The following is a 21,021-nucleotide window of genomic DNA, read 5'->3' as shown; positions in this document are numbered from 1 at the left end:
CTCTCCCTCCCTTCCTCCCTCCCTCCCTCCCTCCCTCGCGATTTCTCTCTCTTCAAATTCATTTTTTGTGACATGATCTGAATATGCCGTCCACATAAACTTCAAACTTGCAACCAACCCTTCTTTCTGCTCAACCTAGAAGATGCTGGGTTACAGGTGTGCATCACCATGGTGTATAATCTGTTGTTGTTGGCAAAAAGGAAAAAAATGTGTATTTTTCAGCTGGGCAGTGGTAGCATATGCCTTTAGTCCCAGCACTTGGGAGGCAGAGGCAGGTAAATCTCTGAGTTTGAGGCTGGTCTGGTGTACAGAGTGAGTTCCAGAACAGCCACGGTTGCACAGAGAAACCATGTCTCAATAAAACAAGACAGAAAGCAAAGGTGTATTTTTTCAACTGTTGCTGATTTTCTACCATGCATAGCTAACTGTGACTGATCCCACATAGTGAGTGTGCTGTATAGTTTTATGTCAAGTTAACACAAGCTAAAGTCATCTGGCTATAGGCAAACCTGTAGGGCATTTTCTTAATTTGTGGTTGATGGGGGAGGGCCCAGTCCATTGTGGGTGGTGCCATCCCTGGGCTGGTGGTACTGGGTTCTATAAGAAGGCAGGCTGAGCAAGCCATCAAAGCAGAGCTTCTCCATGGCCTCTGCATCAGCTCCTGCCTCAGTCTCCTGCCTCACTGTGGGAGCTACCCCTTCCTCCTGGAGCAGCTTTTGGTTGTGGTATCTGTCACAGCCCTAGTGACTCCACCGAAGACAGAGTAAGGAAGGAAGGGGGCAGGGGGCTGGGTTTGGATCACACATTGGTCGAAGATGGCATTTTTCATATATTCACCCATGCCTTTAGCATCTGGGTTATTTTAGAGAATAGTGTACCTTTGAGTTGACTAGAATAGAATGTGGTCCCACTTCAGAAGCGAGAGAACTGTGTCTAGGAAGGCGCAATGGCTGGGGGAAAGCGCCTCAGCAGGCCAGTCAGAGAGCTTGGCTGCAGCTTGTGTTCCTCTGCCCCTGGTTGTGAATGGCTTCTCTCCTCTATTGCTCATAGACTGTAGAGGGCAGGCTAGAGTCAGTGCACCGGAGTGTACTAGGTTCTGATGGTTTCATTTGTCCTTCCAGCAAAGGGTGAATCATGAATAAGGACACCCTAACTGAGTCTAGGAGCAAGACGGCAGGAAAGTCAGATGAGCACCCCAATCTGTGGATAGAGCGCTTCTTCAACCGGAGATGCTGCATCACCTTCCTGACTGGCTGCTACAGCTGCCACTGGCAATACAGAGAGTGGGAGAAAACTGAACTTGGATCCTGTTGCTGCGCCTGGGTATAGACATGGGAAGGAGCTGGATTCACTTCCTTAGCTGTGGGGGTGGGGGGTCCTAACCACTGCAGTGCTCACCGGGATCTCCAAGGTCTTCCTGTCGAAGTACTGCGGCAAGCCTAGAGCCAGAGTAAAACATACATACTGTCTTCCTCATCCTCCCTTTTCCTTCTCCTTCAGACTTAGGATCTCCTGCATGCTAAGCAAGAGCTGAACTGCTGCACTACACCCAAAGCCCCTTCGTTTGTTTCTTGTTGCTGTCTTCCCTGCTCCCCGGTGTTTTAAAGCAGGATCTCTTATTGCCCAGACTGACCTTGAACTTCTATATAAATGAGCCAAACCTTGAATTCCTGATCCTCTGTCTCGACCTCTGAGTTCTGGGATGACAGCCATGTGTCATTCATTTGTTCATTTTTCATCCACTTTTATATTTATTCATTGAATTTTGAAGACTTGGATGCAATTAGATGTTCATAGGAGAGTACAAGAATGCTCAAATTATCTTTTCATGTATGTATCATATATATCTTTTTTTTTAAACATACCAATCCCAGTTCCCCCTCCCTCCTCTCCTCTTGCTCCTCCCTTACCCCCACCCCACCGCCCATCCACTTCTCAGAAAGGGTAAGGCCTCCCCTGGTAATTCAGCTAAGTCTGTCCCATCACCTTGTTGAGGCAGGACCAAGGCCTTTCCCACCCCCACCCCCCAGTCCTGTGCCGAGGCTGAGCAAAGTCTCTCTCCAAAGAGAATGGGTTCCACAAAGCCGGTTCCCGCATTAGAGTTAGATCCTGGTCCCACTGCCATTGGCCCCAGATACTGCCCAAGCCCACCCTTGTCTCCTGTACTCAGGGGGCCTAGTTTGGTCCTGTGCAGGTTCCCCAGCTGTCAGTCCAGAGTCAGTAATCTCTAACTAGTTCAGGTCAGCTGATTCTGTGGGAGTGGGGGTTGCTGGGGTAGGTGGAGCAGAAGGGAATAGAGGAGTCACTGAGAAACCAAGGCAAGGGAAACAGGTCAGGTAACGTGGTTTTAAAGCTTACCCAGTATACAGGAGGTAAAGAATATCTGAAGAGGGCTGGGCTGTGACTCAGTGGTGGAGCATACGCTTAGCGTGTGTGCAGCCCTGCATTTGATCTCCATCACCAGAGGGGGAATACTTTGATGCTATGACCTGGGCTGTGTTTGGAATGGTTATTTGAGTGGTGGAGGACGCATCAGAAGGGCCAATGCAGGAAAGGGAAGACAGTGCAGTGCTCCAAATAGGAGGTGCAGGTGGCAGGGACAGGAGCAGTAAAGGCCGATATGGGGAGAGACGGGCAGGTTTGACAGATTCATTACTACTCGGGGGTGAGATCTATGAAGGATCTGGAGTAAAATGTAAAGGGAAGCTGCTTTGAAAGGGTTGCATTTAGGGCAGTCTAGTACAGTGGTAAAAACACTGGACCAGAACTTTGGAGTATGTATGGGCTGAAATTATAGCTATAACTTGGGCTGGTTATGTGATATACCAGCATCTCTCTGTAGATAGAGAATCCAGTTAGATAAAGGCCCTGAATAATTTTCAAGTATCCTTTCTACTCATATGGAGTAAAACACAAAGGGGAAGACCACCAGATTCAATTAATGGCTTTGCTACTGACCAGCCCTGAGTTAGTGACCCATTGTTGTAAGGGTTTAGGCAAGGCTCTCAGCATTTCTGTGAGTCAGAGCCCTTGTTAGAATAAGGCAGACATTAATAATAAAGCCCATGGCAGGAGCTGCTGTGGGAAAGGAGAGATCTCTGTAGGAAGCACTTTGCACAGAGCATAATAAAACTGATGTTATTATGGCAGGGTTCTTAGGGTCGCTGCTTTGGGAGGCGATGAAGGGAAATGTGTAGAGGAGGGTTCGGGGTGTGTGTGCGTGTATGAGTGTGTGAGTGTGAGTGTGTGTGAGTGTGAGCGTGTGTGAGTGTGTGTGAGTGTGTGCGTGTATGAGTGTGTGAGTGTGAGTGTGTGTGAGTGTGAGCGTGTATGAGTGTGTGTGAGTGAGTGTGTGTGAGTGAGTGTGAGCGTGTGTGTGTGAGTGTGTGTATGTGTGAGTGTGTGTGTGTGAGTGTGTGTGTGAGTGAGTGTGTGTGTGTGAGTGAGTGTGTGTGTGTGAGTGTGTGTATGTGAGTGTGAGCGTGTATGAGTGTGTGTGTGAGTGTGTGTGAGTGAGTGTGTGTATGTGAGTGAGTGTGTGTATGTGAGTGAGTGTGTGAGTGTGTGTGTGTGAGAGTGTGTGTGTGTGTGAGTGTGTGAGTGTGAGCGTGTGTGTATGTGTGCGTGAATGTGTGTGAGTGTATGTGTATGTGAGTGAGTGTGCGTGTATGAGTGTGTGAGTGTGTGAGTGTGTGTGAGTGTGTGTATGTGTATGTGAGTGTGTATGTGTGTGTGTATGTGAAATTAACCAAAAAATCCAAAGATAGAAAAGCGCAATGCTGTGTTTAAGGAGAGTTTGATTTCCAGTGCCGAATTTAGGGACATTTGAAGGAATAAATAATAACTAGGATTAGAAAATAAAGTTTAGATAAAATTATAACATCTTTACGTTAGGCTAAAAAAATGAGCTTTATCCTATCAACCAGAGAGGAACCCTTGAAAATTTCAAGCAATTAAAAGAATAGAAACAGATTTTTTTTTTTTAGCAGAAAGTTATTAAGCTTATCAGATATGTATGCCACAGTAGCCAAGACAGCTGAAGCCTTCCTCTGGCCTTCAGCAGCTAAATTCCAGTGGGATAAGTTATGTAATAAATAATAAAAGGAAAAGTGCTTTCAAATAGTAGTAAGATCTTTGAAGATAAAGTAGAAGTGTGTATTAGAAATTGGGGAGGGGGAGTGGTTAGAGACCTGTGGAAACTCCTTTGGTCCATCTGCAAATGAAGAGATGGACTCAGCCTTGCGCTGGGGCAAATGCGTTCCGGGCAGACGTGCTGAGCACCTGGCTGCGGAGTAGGGATGGCATTTGATGTGTTACAGAAGCAGCTAGTGTGGGAGTCAGTGGGGATGGGTGAGGCTAATCCTAGACAACCCTGTGGGCTTGAAAGGCTCTTTGGATGGCGATGGTGTCGTAGCACGGGGAGCTCTGGGAGGGTTGAGCAGCGCAGCGACATTATTTGGTAACATGTTTATTATTTTTTATGATTTTTATTTTATGAATGAGTGCTCTGCATGCACATCCGCTCGCCAGAAGAGGGCGTCATTACGGTGTGTGTAAGACTGAGCCAACGCCTGTGCCCATCACCCAGCTACACTCCTGGTAGTGGTTTGCTGCCCTAGTGCCCATTTAGGACTCCTCAGCTTGTCAGGATGCCCTTTCTGTGTATATCCGCAATCTTTTAAACCTCAGATTATTCTGGCCTAGGGAGGGTAATGGCCAACACCAGAACAATCCTGACCTTTGTGCACAAGATTCACTGAGGTAACATAGACAGTGGTGCTAAGTGAGGCTTCTTTGTCTTTTCAGAAAGAACAGTTTTTTTATATGTGCCTGGTAGTTGCATTCGTCCTGTCTGTGATTTTCCTGTTTGTGTGGGTTGAAACCTCTAACGAGTACAACGGCTTTGACTGGTGAGTTCATTTCTGTACTTTTCTTGGTATACGGGCTCCTTCACTGGACAGCCACTTGGGTTCTCCCAGGCTGAAAGATCTGGTGATTTAGCAGGTGGACAAACGTGGGTTTTGCACAGTTGGGGCACTGAGCAAACGTTCAGCACCCAAACTCACACCTCCCTTCCACCTGTGCTCAGTCACACTGCAGACCAGACGGTGCTCCCAGCTTCCTCTGTGCTTCTGACACCCCAGCCCTCAGGTACGGATTCTGTTCTCTTTACTCTGAAGTCCCTTTGCTTGATGACAGATGCCCATACTCTTGTTCCTCACGGTTTATGTCCCACAGTCCTGCAGCCTTTGCATCTGTCCTTTGTCTTTAGGGTCCCTTGGAACTCTGGGCAGAGGGACACATGTTCCTTCTCAGCTCCCTTTCATGGCTAAGCGACTCCCTGACACTCTCAGACTTCTCAGCTTTTCTGGCCTGATACCTGTAGCATCGCTGTAAGCCTTACCTCCCTTAGTGTTTATGGGAGAAGGCGTGTGTAGGCGTGAGGCTCCTTTATTTTCCTTAATGAAATGCAGTTTATTTTTCTCTGTATAAAAGTTAAATCTAGTTGGTTATCTTAAATGTAGAAAAAAAGGAGAAATTAGGGCTGGAGGGATGCTCAAAGGGTAAAAGAGGTGCTGGAGGGATGCTCAGAGGGTAAAGGAGATGCTGGAGGGATGCTCAGAGAGTAGAGGAGATGCTGGAGGGATGCTCAGAGAGTAAAGGAGATGCTGGAGGGATGCTCAGAGGGTAAAGGAGGTGCTGGAGGGATGCTCAGAGGGTAAAGGAGGTGCTGGAGGGATGCTCAGAGAGTAAAGGAGGTGCTGGAGGGATGCTCAGAGGGTAAAGGAGGTGCTGGAGGGATGCTCAGAGAGTAAAGGAGGTGCTGGAGGGATGCTCAGAGGGTAAAGGAGAAGCTGGAGGGATGCTCAGAGGGTAAAGGAGGTGCTGGAGGGATGCTCAGTGGGTAAAGGGGATGCTGGAGGGATGCTCAGTGGGTAAAGGAGGTGCTGGAGCAATGCTCAGAGGGTAAAGGTGTTTCTCATAGAGCCTGACGATCTGAGTGCAATCCCTGGGACTCACGTGATGGAGGCAGAGGACTGACTCCTGCGAGCTGTCTTTTACCCCCATCCCCCGTGGGTATGTATCTGTACAATGCACAGACAGAAATAATTTTTAAATGCAGAAAATTGGAAAATATATGGTCACATTCAAATGACAGTCACAACCCAGCTTTCTGCTGTGCTTATATTATTATGTTTATACTATTTTTTATTTTTATTTTTTGGTTGTTCAAGACAGGGTTTCTCTATAGCTTTGGAGCCTATCCTGGAACTAGCTCTGTAGACCAGGTAGGCCTTGAACTCACAGAGATCTGCCTGCCTCAGCTTCCCGAGTGCTGGGATTAAAGACGTGCGCCACCACCACCTGGCTAAAATGGCTGTATTTCATCTTTATCCTTGAAGGGGATCTTAGACAGGCTTAGCACTCTAATTTGCAGTTTTTCTTTGAGCTCCGTAATTCACTTGCTCTGCTGTCTCCTCGCTTGGTTTATGTCGAGAAACGTGCTGTGTGCCCATGACCTTCTGAACCTAATCTGCCCTTGAAAAATCTACCTACTTTTAGGAGTTTCCCCTTTCTTTGGTTTCCATAGTTTTCCGATGGTGTGCATGTATGGTTTTCTTTCTGCTTTAAGTTTGTCTTGCTTCTTTCCCTTGCAGTTCGATATCGGTAGAGACTTCCTTTTGTCAACTTGTTTAAGCTGAACCTTAGTTTCTTCACTGTACAGTTTCAGTTTCAAGAGAAATTGATACATGGTTTGGAAGGCAGAGGTGAGGCAACACCTGTTTCTCTACTTTGAAGGTTGGAGTCGCTAATATGCACTGACCTGCATGCCTTGTTGACGTGCGCAACGCTGAGATCTGCAACTCCCTTACCTTTGACCATACTTTCTGCAGCTTGTCTGAGTAGTGTATGAGGTTTTCTACAACTTGTGGTGAAGATTCTTTAGGTTGCTCCTGCTATCAAAGCTCGAGGTTGTGAGTCAGCCATGGCTTTGAGTTTGTTCGTATGGGTTCCAGTACATCTGTGGAAGTTCTAGTTTCTTCCTGACTGCCCATCTGACTAACAGTGACTTAAGTGAGGCCTGACACAAAATACAGGGGCAAGGACCCCTCATGCAGATCCTCCATGTTCCCACAAGTATGAAGTACGACCCCTATGATAAATTTTACTCTGTATCACTCACTGTGGTTCTGTTTCTTTAAAGAAACCTTTACACAGAACATATCCACAGCAGTTCTAGAAGATACAATCTTTTACTTAAAAAATATGTATTTTTTTTTAAAACTCTGTATGTGTGTTTGTGTATGTCTGTGGGGTATGTCTTCTTGAGGACAAGATTTAAGATGAAAGGCTGGCATTTGATGAGGCTGCGTATAAAATGCTGTTCAGGTTAATTAAGAAGACTCGTACTGGGTCAGGCAAGATGGCTCAACAGGGCTGACAACATAGATTTGATCCCTGAATCCTACACAACGTAAGAAGAGGAGCGACTCACAAGGTTACCTTCTGACTGCCACACACATGCTGTGCCCCCTACTCTCACAAAATGAAAGAAGACAAAGAATATTTTAGAAAGACTAGGACCTCTGCGGGACCAGGCCCGAGCCAGCGACCCCTGGAGCAGGTAGACTGAGCAACTTCTGAGAGAGCAGACCCAAGTGAGCAACCTCCTTGGGAGCATGCCCGAATGACCTCTGGGATTGCAGGTCAACTTCCGGGAACACGGAATTACCTCCAGGAATGCTGAGGATGCAGAGCGACCTCCTGGGTGATTGGAACCCTTGCCCTGACTCCACTAGGAGAACAACCATCTGAGCCTTGGATCCACTGGCACTAGAGACACGGCCCCAACTACACCAGTCAGAGGAAAGGATAGGTGGACAACAAGGTAAGAGCACACATCACCACCAAAAACTAGTGGCTCTATGACAGCAGCTCCCTAATACAGACAGAGCAGAAGAAAACGATCTAAAAACTAACTTTAGGAGAATGTTTGAGGCCATTAAAGAGGAAATGAAAAGTCCCCTCAAAGAAATGGAGGAAAAGACAAACAAAAAATTGGAAGAAATCAACAAATCCCTTAAAGAAAACCAAGAAAAAGCAAACAGGTGAAAGAAATGGTTCAAGATTGAAAACTGAAATAGATACATTTAAAAAAATCTTTCCTGGTTGTCCCACTAATTGTGTTTTGTTGGGCACAATTTCATCTATTTTGGAAGCTTAATTGGGTCCCCTTTTGACTTCCACCCAACCTCTGAGGGTATCTGTCAGACCTGGAGCTCATATGCTGGACAGTGTTAGCACTGCGCTCCACCCCACCCTCTTTCCAGGGCTCCCTTTCCCAGAGTGCCATTCTCTCGCAGGCTCTTCACTGAGGACTGCCTGCCCGGTCTTTCGTGGTGTGTCGTATAAACCCTACAAAAGTGGCATTTTCTTTATTACTTTGAAGTCCTCTTTTAAGATTTATGTATTTTATTCATCAGATTCCACTATAGATGGTTGTGAGCCACCACCTGGTTGCTTGGAGTTGAACTCAGGACCTACAGAAAGAACAATTAGTACTCTTAGCCAATTAACCATCTCTCCAGCCCCTCCTTTATTATTTTTAATGTGGTTATAGTCTCACTCTATATATTTTATATCTTTAAAGTTTTTCATGACAGAGAAAACCTAGACAAATACAACATTGTCTCCCCTCACAAGTCTTTAGTGTTTTTCCCACAGATGGTACTTTCAGAGCAGAATGATTGGGACGTAGCCCTCATACAGATGAGAGCAATTTATATGGTGGTTATGAGTGCAGTTATGTAAGAATGTATATGTAGTGGCATTTCATTCGTATTTTAATAAATAAAGCTTGCCTGAAGATCAGAGAATAAAACAGCCGCACTGGCCAGCCTTACAGACCAGGCAGTGGTGGCACACACCTTTAATCCCAGTGGTGCACGACTTTAATCCCAGAACTAGAGAGGAAGATAAAATGGGAGGAGACAGCTCCCAGTCACAGTCTCATTCTGAGATTCCTGGAGGCAGCATCACCATTTTCGGACTGAGGTTGAGGTAAGAACCAGTGGCTGGCTGTTTTGCTTCTCTGGTCTTCAGGTTGAGCCCCAATATCTGTCTCTTGCGTTTTTATTAATCATGCTACAGGTATACATGTACCTGGACAGGGAGCTTGGAAGGGAGAAATGACTGGTCATGTTGATGTAATTAATTCAGGGGGTGATTTCCTTTCTTTAGATAGTGCAGAATTTCTACATCACATTGTTTATTGAAGATGATATAAATTTTGATATATGTTATATATAACTTTTTAACATCTCTCCACTTATAGAGGCTACATTAACATTGTTGGTTGCCTATTGTACAAAATTAAAAAAAAAAACCCAAAACCTATCCCCAAAGCACTCATAAGATCTGCTCACAGAGTGCGTCTCCTCTCGTCCCCTCAATTTTTTTTTTTTTTGTTTTTTGTTTTTCGAGACAGGGTTTCTCTGTGGTTTTGGAGCCTGTCCTGGAACTAGCTCTTGTAGACCAGGCTGGCCTGGCCTCGAACTCACAGCGATCCGCCTGCCTCTGCCTCCCGAGTGCTGGGATTAAAGGCGTGCGCCACCACCGCCCGGCTCCCTCAATTTTTTAATGCCCCATTTAGTCTACTCCTGTCTCTACCCTTAATGTAGATGCTATTACTGATCCCTGCTATATTTTAAGGATTGAAACGTATTTTTCAGGGTTGTTTATCTAGGGGCAAAACGCTGGTTCTTGTGGTCCATTTTTATGTTGAGTATAGCCGGGATCCTGACTGCCTACACGTCCTTGCTTTTGGTGAGTGATGCTTCTCATTTTTCACTTTTGAGCAGTTTCATAGGTTGCTCCTTCCTGTGCTATTGTATCTATCTGGAGTCTTCAATATTAGTAGAGCTGGGAGTTTACATCGGCTGCTTCAGTTTTATGCACAAGGGATGGCTGAAAGATTTATGCTGTTTAGAGGATTTGTCTGCTCAATTTGGTCCTTTGAGAGGGTGACAGAGCACCTCTTTTTATTCCCCCATTTCGTACTCTATCCATGAGCTCACTAACATTATCATTTAAACACCTAGAGCATTCCTCCACAGTCTGGGCCTTACCCTCTGCAAACGCTAGTCTCCTAGCTCAGTTGCGGGTTATTCGCATATGACCCTGTCGCTGTCGCATGACATGCTGGAGTCACGGTGCCTGAAGACAGACACCATGCAAGAGAAGGATCCGTGGGAATGGAGACTAACAGAAAGATAGCTCTAGCTGGACACTGGCTGCTTACCTTGATTTCATAATCCCATGTTCCCACCGACCTCTCTGGCATACAAGAGTCCAACCCTTGAATATGTTGTCAATTGCAATATTTTTCTTCTAAAAATGTGATCATTATTGTGAAAATATTGTAATGAGTACTGATTATGTAGAAATCAATAAAATGAAAGTGTGTAGTTTCTTGATGTAGAGCTCTTGATAGAGACAATGTGCTCATTCCGTTTCTTATCACTGGGACGGATGCAACCTGAGAGGATGCAGTCTTCTGTGGTAGAGGAGGAACGGCGGGAAGAGGCGGGTGCATGAGGCCTCTGGTCACATCAAATCACAGTCAGGAAGCCAAGAGAGATGGCTTACCCTTCGCTCATTTTGTCCTTTTTATTCAGTCTGGGGCCTCAGACTGGGATGCTGTTGGCCACATTCAGAGAGTCTTCCCTCCTAAGTTAGACCTTTCTGTAGAAATTCTCATAGACGCATGCAGAAGTGTTTCCATGGAGATAAATCAAAATGACCATGAAAAGTAGTCATCACAGACTGGTGTGAGATAGAGCTGCGATTGCTTCTTCATCCAGGGTTTAGAATCACAAAGTCACTACTGCACATGGAACTTGGTAATTATCATTATAGATGCCCGAATGCAGCTTGCCAGGGCCTCTAAGAGGGAAGAGCTCCCTGCCAGCAAAGATCATCAAATAAAACTTCTTAGAAGGAGCAGCGCTGGAGGGCTGGGGAACAGCTTAGTCAGGACAGTGTCTGCTGTGTAAACATCAGTTCAGGTGTCCAGAGTCAAACCAGTGCTGCAGAGGTTCAGCACTGAGACAGGTACTACCTGAAGCTCCAGACCAGGTAGCTTAACTGAAGCCATAAGCTTCCGGTTCAGTGAGAGACCTTTTATCCCAAGATAAAAGTGGTCCGTGAACATGTGTGTGTACTTGGTGCAGATGTGTGCACATGTGGTCATTTGTGCTCATGTGTATGCACACACACACACACACACACACACACACACACACACACAGTAGCAGCACTGGAGTGGACTCTCGAATAGACAGTGGATTTGGACGTGGGGACTGAAGTGTGAGGCACATTGTGGCTGAGGGAACCCACTGTGAGAGAGGAGTGAGAGGGAAGTGTATTTGATACTTTGTTAGGAAGGGAGTAATGTAGTGTTGGGAGGTACACCTGTGACGGCTCTTGAAGGTGAAGTAAGATAACGTAGTAAACATGAGTTTCCATTTTAGGGAAAATGACCCCAGAAACTGTGATGTGAAGGTAGAGAGACCAGCTGAGAATCTCCCCTTTCAGTGCAGAAGGTGCAGACGTAGTGTGTGCTCAGAAGCTGTGATGTGAAGGTAGAGAGACCAGCTGAGAATCTCCCCTTTCAGTGCGGAGGATGCAGGTGTAGTGTGTGCTCAGGGCTAAATTCTGGGCTACTGATTTGTACGGCGTTTGTGCACAATCAGTGAGAAACGGATTGTTAGCTTCCAGTGTGAAAATGTTAGTGTCCAGTGGAGTCATGACTTTAGCAGACTCTCTAGCCTTCCTCTTTTGGACACCCGTGGAGACGGAGCGAGGCCTGGCGTCAGTTCTGGAGTGCTTACACGGTAATCTTGGTGAAGTCACATAGCTCTTCTAAGCCTTGGCTGCTTTTTAATTTCCAAATGATAATGATAGTATTTAATAAAATGTACTTTTATATGGCTAAGTAAAAATATACACAAAATTATTGTAGTAAAAGGTAAGCGCTTTGTACATTAATATGTTAGCAGCTGAGGATGTGAGCTTTCAGTGTCTGTGCTCATACGGACTTGATGACTGGCTGGGTTTAGTCTTAGATTTGAAATGTATTGAGCATATACAATGTTAATGACAATCACAACATCAGCACCAGTTCTGGAAAGAGCTTTTAAGTGACCCTTGGGAGAGTTGACTCTTAAACTCTCTTCTCTTTATAAGTGAATCTAAGTGATGCCAGGCATGAGTCCGTCACAGGGAAGGATAGATGTGCCGGAAGGAAGCAGCAGTGGTAATGGCTGTGAGCTCCCAGAGGAGAGAGAATGAATTCCTCCTAGGGTGCTGGTGGACGCTACAGATCGGAAATGACATTTAAACTGGCCTCAAGGGTCAGTGGCATGGGGGAAAAGAGCCTTAAAGAGATGAGAAATAGCATGGCAAGAGAAAATAAAAGGTAGCCTCAGCAGTGCACGGGGTGCCCATCATGAAGGCCCTGAGCTCCGCACTGCTGGGGTAGGACCTAGTTGGTTAAAGATAACATAACCGTCTTGCCTTCTTTGCTTTGCAGTTACTCAGCTTTTTTTTACTCTGGGAAAGGATTGAACTATATCTGCATACGTGTCATAAGGTAAGCGTTCAGTCCTCACGGGAGGCCCTACACAGAGTGGCAGGGGTTCCCACCGCTCAGTCCTCATGGGAGGCCCTTCACAGAGTGGTAGGGGTTCCCACCGCTCAGTCCTCACGGGAGGCCCTACACAGAATGGCAGGGGTTCCCACCACTCAGTGCTATACTTGTAGCTGGCCCTCTTTCACTGCTCCCTGACAGACCTGCTTGTGCAGTTTTAACTGAGATAAGTACATTCCGGCCTTCTCTCACTCCCCCCCCCATTCTCCCTTTCCCTATGACATCTCCGGCAGATGTCTTACTCCGCCTTCCCTTCTCATCACAGCAGCATTCCAGTTCAGCCATTGAACTGTCGCTCTCTGCTCTCCATAGTAACCCTGCCTCCGATCTTGCAGATCCAAGCGTCCTCTATTTGGGCCTCGCTTGCCTATGCCTGTCATGGTGGAGAGGTAGTGGCTCTTTCCTGATGACATGTTTCTTGGGTCAGTGCCTACTTTCTCCCTTAAGGTCTGATTGGCCTTTCCTTGGTTTGAATCCATTTTCAAATGATACTACCATGGCTTCCCTCATTCCACTCTCTGTGGACCGATGCATCCTTGCACCATGAAGTCTCTGACTTTGTCCTGCCGTGGGCTGGACCAGGTCCAGTGGCACACTCCTCTTTATAGACTCCCTTAACTATGATGCCGACATCGTGCTAGTGTTTCTCCAGGACTGAGCATGTCAAGTCTTTCCAGTGGCCTCCTTAAGTCTGCTCTTACTCAAATGGAAGTGTAAACTTAAGTACTATTAAAACAGATGAGAATTGAAAATCATGAGCTCATTCATGTAAAGAATGTATATAAAAAGGGGGGGGGGAAGTCCTGTTGCTAATGCCGTCCATTTTAGATGCTGGACACTCTCATAAATTAATCAGCAGAAGATGGAAATAACGTATTTTTCCATCAGCCCCTTCTCACTAAATCTTTGACAAAGAAATTGTTGGCATCCCACTTTCATTAAGGACAGTAACATCTTTAGTCAGAAACAGAGGAGGCTTAAACTCTCAGCTAAATCCCAGCCACAGATTTATCCTAGCTGCCTTTCCATATGCAGTCAGCAGGACGTCATTTTGTTAGCCTCTAAGTAAGAATACTCGTGTCCAGTTAAGTCCTAGGTTTCAGTGAGCTTTTTATTCTACCTACCTCTTTTGGATACATATAGTGACTGTTGAGCCATTTTCAGACAACAAAACATTGTTTAATATTAGATTCTGGTATTCTGAAATGAAAATCTCTGATATATGTTTCATATCACTGGAGTAAGACTGGGCTTTTTGTTTGTTTGCTTGTTTCTGCTTCTTTTTTTTTTTTTTTTTTTCGAGACAGGGTTTCTCTGTAGCTTTGGAGCTTAGAGGCGTGCACCACCGCCGCCTGGCTAAATTAGATTGGTTTAAAATTATGCTTCCTTCTTGTCTAGCATCATTTTTAGACTTAATTCTGAGACATCTTCAGTGGGACTTTTTTGTTTGTTCAAATAATAAACTTTTGCCATTTTTCTCAACTTTCTTGTCCTGGACTATTTTGGGATCTAATTGTAGTATGAATCTGTGGACAATGAGAAGAGATGAAGGGGATTATGACAGGAGGTGACCTTCCTTGGAAGGTAGTTACTTTGGTTAGGCCTTCAAATCAGTGCAAACAAGTCCTGTGGAGTCTGTTTCTATTGGCAAGGGGGATTCTTAGGGGCTTGGAGGTTGACTCTTAACCCTTTTCAGAATAAGCCAGAAGGGGTAGGATTGGCAGCAGGTCTAGAATCTCTTAATCACCCAGGGATACCCAGAGAGCACTTCATCTTGCAGTGATGAGTCAAAACTCCTCATATAAATGCTTATAATTTGACTTCTTTACTTAAGAACAAACCCTAAGGTAACAGTGAGCTAGCAATAATGGGATATCTCTGTGAAATTTTCTAGCAAGCTAGACTTAATGTACTTTGGGTGCTTTTACCTTAAATCAGTCTGGAGCACACAGGTCTCACGGCAGCAGAAGGACTCCCTGGAATTGTACAGTGGATGGAGTGACGGATAAGGACATGCCATGCACAACAGGGCTCCTTCTGTGAAGCAGCATTTCTATACACTCGCCTGAAAACACACCTCACAGCCTAAGCTCAAAATCAGAGGGCCTGGAAGAAACCTTTCATGAGTAGCTGTGTTTACGTGACTAGATTTTCCCAAGGGAAATAATTTATTTGTACCTTATGATTGCTTGCGCCCTTTTAAATCATTTGTAAAGTTTGGGTTTGGATAAGAGGTAAATTCCGCAGTCCAACTGCTGTGATTCATTTGGCTTTCTGATAGACCAGTAATTTTGCATTCATGTATTTGAGATCTTGGCTTGTACTTCTTTAAAAGAAATAGTCAAAGAGGAGGTAAAGGTTGGTAATGACCTGCTGCTGGAAATGGGCGGCCGGCTAAGGATGGAAATAACTGAAAGGCAGAGGGTGGAGATGCGAGATTGGTAGTCGCATCAAGCCGCACAATCGTGTGATGCCTTCCAGCCATGCTACACAGCAAACACTTGGGAACAATGAAGGTGACTTGATTGGAGCCACCCTCGCTGAGGTGGCCTAAATAATAGCATGCAATGCCCAGGACAGTTGTGATCCACATCTGGCGCCTTTGTTTCCCCAGGTCTTCATTCTCCTGGTGATCCTGCTGTGCTCCTTCTTACTGTATATTCTGAACCAATACTGGACGGACAAGTGGCTGATAGCTGGGCTGTCGCTGCAGGTGAGCACTAGCCTGGACTGCTCATCACGGTGTCCAGATGTGTCGAGTCTGACTCTTGGCTTTTCCCCAGATCTTTGCTCCCTTTCTGCACCTGAGCCTCATAACTGTGATGATTCTTCTTTCCTGGCCCCTAGCCATCTGTGTGGCCCACTTGGAATCGGAAGGTATGTCGTGTGAAGTGGAACCTTGCCTGATCTCCCCAGCTTGTATCCTCCACTCAGAGACAGAGCTGTGCCTCTTTGAAAGCTCTTTAGTGTGTTATGTAGGCAGGCTCTTCATGGTCTCAGTTTCCGACTCCTATGACCTACCATAGTATTTGTAGACCTAAGCCCTCCTTCTGAGAAAGATTCTCTTAGGAAAGCATCATTTCCCCTTTGTTGGTGCACACCATTTATCTGGGACAGAGGGGACAGCAGAGGACTTCTCAATTTTCCCTTGACCTGAGTGCTTCTGTAAGACTTAGCCTGTTCATACATAGACATCACGGATTTCAGTTAATACTATGCCCAGTGATCTTTGGTTACATCAGGTAACTCAGAGAAATCCCACGTGAGCCCTGCCACACCTAGGAACTTAAAGAAGCAGGAATGACTGCCTCAGATGCTGGTGTTCTCTCTGTTCTTTTGCGGTGTTGTGGAAACAAGACAGTAAGCTCGGTGTGCTGAACTGCTCTGTGAGTGAAAGCTGTAGGGTCTGCTTTCCACATCTCTCTTCCACCACTGGTCAAAGGAAAGGCACTTGCTTCCTGGCTTGTATGCAGGCTAGTGAAGGGCTGGTTTCATAGTGGTGCTGGTGTGTGCGCGCATGTGTGTGTGTGTGTGTGTATGTGTGCGCGCGCGCGTGTGTGCATGCATGTGTATGTAGTAAATTTTAGAATATATTCCTCGAATAGGAGCTTAAAGGGAACATTAATAAACTACTTTCTTTGTTTTAGTTAGAATAAGAAGATACAGAATGGCAGGTTACGAGCATGAAGTCCTGGAGACATGTAATATATTCACAAGGTTAAAAGGTTAGACCTGGAGGTCTCAATTTGCTGAAGCACATAGGTAGTACAAGTGGGTGGGATCCCCAGGGGTCTAAAACAGAAGGTGTTGGGACGGAATCAAGGATGGACTGTGGTGTGGGAGATGGTTGTGGGCGAGGTCTGTAGGTGAAGACGAGAAAGAAGGGATATAAACAAAGCTAGTGTTTGTCAGCGTGTATGAGTGAGCACTGTCGTCACAGCTCTGTGAGGTTAACTCGGCTGCCAGACAGATCAGTTTACAGAAAGAGGATGAAGTCTCGGGGAGATTACATCACACGTCCTCGGTTACAGTCAGAAGTGATGGAGCTCAGCCTTGAACTCACATTTCTGTCAGCGCCTTTTCACCTGTACTGCTCTGCCCTGAGCTAGAGGGTCTCTCAGGACGGTCTTCAGTCTCAGAACCAGCCAAGCTCTTCCTCCCAGAGGCTCTTCTTGTACCTCCTTCCCTCCTTTCCTCCATCCACCTTCTGTACAGTTTTTCCGTTTTTACTTCCAAGTTACAGCAATATTGCCCTAATAATGTCTTTTTCTGAAATGCATTTTAGTGGTTGAGCACTTGTACACATAGGGCCTGAATTCAATACCCAGCACTGAAAAAAAATTGTGTATCTGAACAATTCTGGGTATTTATATCTAAACCCCGAAAGGAAGGGCGCGACAGAAACAGAAAGTGAACCAGCTGCTGCTGTGGGGTAGCTAGCTGTCTGGAACGGGTCTCCACCCCGCCTTTCGTTTTTACCCATGTTTCTCCCCTCAACCTTTTCAGCTCTACAGGTAGCTGCTGTACTCCCCTTCTTTATCATTCTTTTGTGTCTTTACTTGATGCCGCTGGGGATTTATTCTCCCTGCATTCTGAAAAAGGAGAATTTAGGGCCTAAGCCTACCTTCTTTGGACACAGAGGCGCACCCATGGTAGGTCTGAGCAGAGTGAGCACGGGTGGGTGTGGGGGGCATGGGATGGAGAAGGGAGCCAAGACCGGGTATAGGGGAACGGTCAGCCTCTTTGAAGAGACAGCTCCGGGAGCCAAGATCGGGTATAGCGGAACAGTCAGCCTCTTTGAAGACACAGCTCCAGGAGCCAAGACCGGGTATAGGGGAACAGTCAGCCTCTTTGAAGACATAGCTCCAGGAGCCAGTCTGCTTCTAAAGCCCTTCCATCCCCAAGCTCTATGTCTGCCATAAGAGAAATGTTGGGAGGAGAGACTCTAAGGCACAAGGCTTGATATTCCTTTCTTCCATAGCTGGCGCCAGAGAATACCATGATGTCCTTTGAGAAGGCCGTGGAACATGGTGCCTTCGGCCTGGAGACTGATGTATACTTAAGGTAGGAGAATAGGGACTGGGATCTGGGGCAAGAGGGGACTTGTCCGGTGTCACGGGAAGGACCAGATAGGCCCAAGGGGTAAAGAGAACAAGCCTTGAAGACTTTTTCTTTCATGTCTGCCACATATATGAGCCCCGTCTCCCTTTACCTCCCTGTTCTTCACCACAGGCTCACAAAGCACACGAGTCACATCTATCCCCATTGCAAACCATGCTTGTCCCCTGACCCTGTGCACTAGCTTAGGAACTTGCTTACTAGCAATCCCCAGACGTCTGCCTAGATACCTGGGATATTCTAGGCTACCTTCTGAGTGTTCAGCAGATGCCACTGGGTGAGATACAGTCGTGCTTCCTTCCCAGTCAGTATAGGAGGTGTGGCACAGTCGCAGGTGACAGAGTAAGGCCAGGAGTCTCCGTGCAGGAGAAGGATGCCTCCTATTCTGTGAAAGACAAAATCTGTATGTACTCAATGTTACGTTTGCACCAACTTTAAAGGAAAATATTTTGCTGACCAGAGATGGGGGCACTCCAGACGAAGGCATCTGAATGAGCAAACACAAACCACAGAGCTCCCTGAATGTGTCATGGACAGCCAGGATAGGTGTCAGAGGCTGGAGGGCCTGTGATTTTGTTGTTGTTGATTTGTTTCTTTGTATTTGTTTTCTAATTTTATTATAGTATTGTTTGCTTGCTTGTGTATGGGTGCCATGCTGTGTGTATAGAGATCAGAGGATGGAGTTGGTTCTTTCCTTCCGTCATGTGGGTCCCAGAGAGCAGACTCAGGCTGTCACATTTGGTGACAGGTCCCACTGGCTACTGAGCCCATCTCACCAGCTCGGTGCTTGGTTTTTACTTTGTTTTGTTTGTTTTTGTTATGAGAAGCCAGATCTTGTGTAGATGGTTTTGTACTCACTGTGCAGCTGAGGATGATGTAAACTTCCAACGCTTCTACCCCTACCTCCTTAGTGCTGACTACAGGTGTGTATCACTATGTACGGCTTGGTTTGTAAAAAAAAAATAATTTATCTAACTTTATTCTATGTGTATTGGTATGACAGTATCAGGTCCCTTGGAACTGAAGTAACACACAGTTGTGAGCTGGGAATTGAACCGGGCTTCTCTGGAAGAGCAGCCAGTGCTCTTAACTGCTGAGCCCTTTCTCCAGCCCCCAGCTTGGTTTATTTTTCTTTTTATAATGATGGGGATCAAACTCAGGGCTCATGCATGCCAGGAAAGCACTTTGCCACTGAGCCACACCCCAGTCCATTGTTGCTTTTGTTTTTGTTTTTATTTTTTTATATGCTTTGGAAATAATTATTAAGGTGTTGGGTAGCAGGGTGTAGTAATGGTTCAAAGAAAAACAAAGGGATGCTTGGATCAGAGCGGGTCCAGGAACAGTGAGGTGTGTGTGTGTGGGGGTGCATCACTGTATAATTTATACATCTAGGCAACTTAGGAAGTAGGAAGGCTTCATTTTTACTGTGAATGTATTCAGTGAGGCAATCAGAAAATTGAGCCTTCAATTTAACAGAGGAGTAGCCTGGGCTCAAAGAAGGGAAATGTAGCTCTGGTCATGAGGCTGAGAATGAGCATGGTAAGGTAGATATTAACACTGGCTTGCAAGACCCCCAAACTGGGATTTTTGGCATAATTCGCTGAAACTGAGTGTTGTGATGGAGCTCTCTGTGTCATCTCTGGAAGCACCCAATGGCCATGGCTTCATGTTAAAGGTTCTGGTCCAGCAAACCCTTCATATCTGGTCTTTATTCTCCGCTGATTTTAACTCAGATCCAGGTCATCCTTCCAGCCTCTACTGCTCTGCTTGCTGACATCTCTTCCTGAAGATCTTCTCTTCCAAATGCCTCCCCCACGTTAGCGTCACACCAAGCTTCATTACTGCCCCAGACTGCACGTCATCCAGGGCCCACGTAGGACATGAACCTGTCAGGAATTTTAACAGGGAAAATACAATGTAAAGAACTACTAGACAGTAAAGAAGAGGACTCTAAGGATCATAAGAACAGAATGCTTTACAGCATAATTTTAGTGCTTATATAAAAAAGCATAAAAATAGGTTTTATAGAAAAACCTAATGTTTCCTTATTAATATCTGATTTGAATAATTGTGACTCCTCTTTCTTTTGGTTACTTTGTCTAAGGGTCTATCAATCACATATATATTTAAAACACCCAGCTCTTAGATTCATTGTTTTTCTTCTACTTTATTCCTTTCTTCCCTGGTTTTTATTATTTCTTCCTGTCTACTGGATTTGGATTTGGTTTGCTCTTGTTTTGCCAAACTCTTGAGTTGCATCAGTGAGTGGTTTGTTTGTGCTCCTTTTGATTTTTTTAATGTAGGCCCAGGAAAGATAATTTTCCCTCATAGGAAATTTTGGTGTGTTGTGTTTTCATTTTCATTTATTTCAAGAAAACTTATTTTCATCTTGAATTTTTTACCCATTCACCATTCAGTAGTGTGTTGTTTAATTTCTATGAGTTTGTATAATTCTAGAGATTCTTTTGCTGTTGATTTCAAGCTTTATTACACTGTGGTCAGATAGGATGCATATAATTATTTCAAGTTTTCTATATTTGTTGAGATTTTTTGTGTCCCAGCATGTGGACTGTTTTAGAGAAAGTTCTGTGGGCTCCTGAGTAGACGGTATAGTCTTTGGTGGACTGTACTGTAGACATCTGTGAGGTCCGTTTGCTCTATGATGTCGCTCAGTTTCTGTGTTTCTCTGTTTGTCTCTTGTCCTGATGACCAGTATGTTGGAGGAAGCAGTATACTGAAATCACCTACTGTTACTGACTTGGGGTTAATCTGTATCTTGAAGTCCAGTAGTATGCTTTTAAAGAAATGGGGTGTGCGAGGGTTTAGTGCATACGTGTTTAGAATTATAATATCTTCTTGGTCAATTGTTCCCCTGATCAGAATGAAGTGTTCTTCTTTAGTTCTTTGAATTTATTTTGGTTAAAAGTCTATTTTGTCACATATTAGGGTGGTGATGCTTGTTTCCTGGGTACCCCAATCCCAACCTTTCACTCTAATGTGATACCTATCCTTAAAGGTGAAAGGATTCTATAGATAACAGAAATATGGATTTTTGTTTCTCATTCTGTTCATCTAACCTTTATCTTTTGATTAGAGGATTAAGGCCATTAATATTCAAAGGTTATTATTGAAAAGTGTGTGCTGATAACTATTATTTTGTTGCCTTTTTGCTGTTTGTGTTGTTTGTCTTG

General features: G+C 45.2%; 1 protein-coding gene across 1 annotated transcript in view; it reads left to right on the top strand.

The window, feature by feature from the left end:
- The first annotated feature begins 1,134 nt into the window (after positions 1-1,134).
- The window catches only part of LOC121452738 (glycerophosphodiester phosphodiesterase domain-containing protein 4-like), a 38,586-nt gene continuing 18,699 nt past the window's right edge, over positions 1,135-21,021 (top strand). Inside the window, exons 1-9 of the mRNA XM_041658977.1 lie at positions 1,135-1,323; positions 4,807-4,910; positions 9,735-9,828; positions 12,596-12,655; positions 15,327-15,425; positions 15,496-15,589; positions 16,360-16,437; positions 17,219-17,364; positions 17,694-17,776. Of these exons, the coding sequence (XP_041514911.1) occupies positions 1,135-1,323; positions 4,807-4,910; positions 9,735-9,828; positions 12,596-12,655; positions 15,327-15,425; positions 15,496-15,589; positions 16,360-16,437; positions 17,219-17,364; positions 17,694-17,776 (947 nt within the window). The remainder of the gene's footprint in view (positions 1,324-4,806; positions 4,911-9,734; positions 9,829-12,595; positions 12,656-15,326; positions 15,426-15,495; positions 15,590-16,359; positions 16,438-17,218; positions 17,365-17,693; positions 17,777-21,021) is intronic.

Source organism: Microtus oregoni, unplaced genomic scaffold (assembly GCF_018167655.1).
Source record: "Microtus oregoni isolate MIOR12 unplaced genomic scaffold, Mior012 000000F_ref0000247, whole genome shotgun sequence".
In the NCBI taxonomy this organism is placed as follows: domain Eukaryota; kingdom Metazoa; phylum Chordata; class Mammalia; order Rodentia; family Cricetidae; genus Microtus; species Microtus oregoni.
Note: the sequence above shows the minus strand (reverse complement) of the source record. Positions and strands in the feature narration are given on the sequence as shown.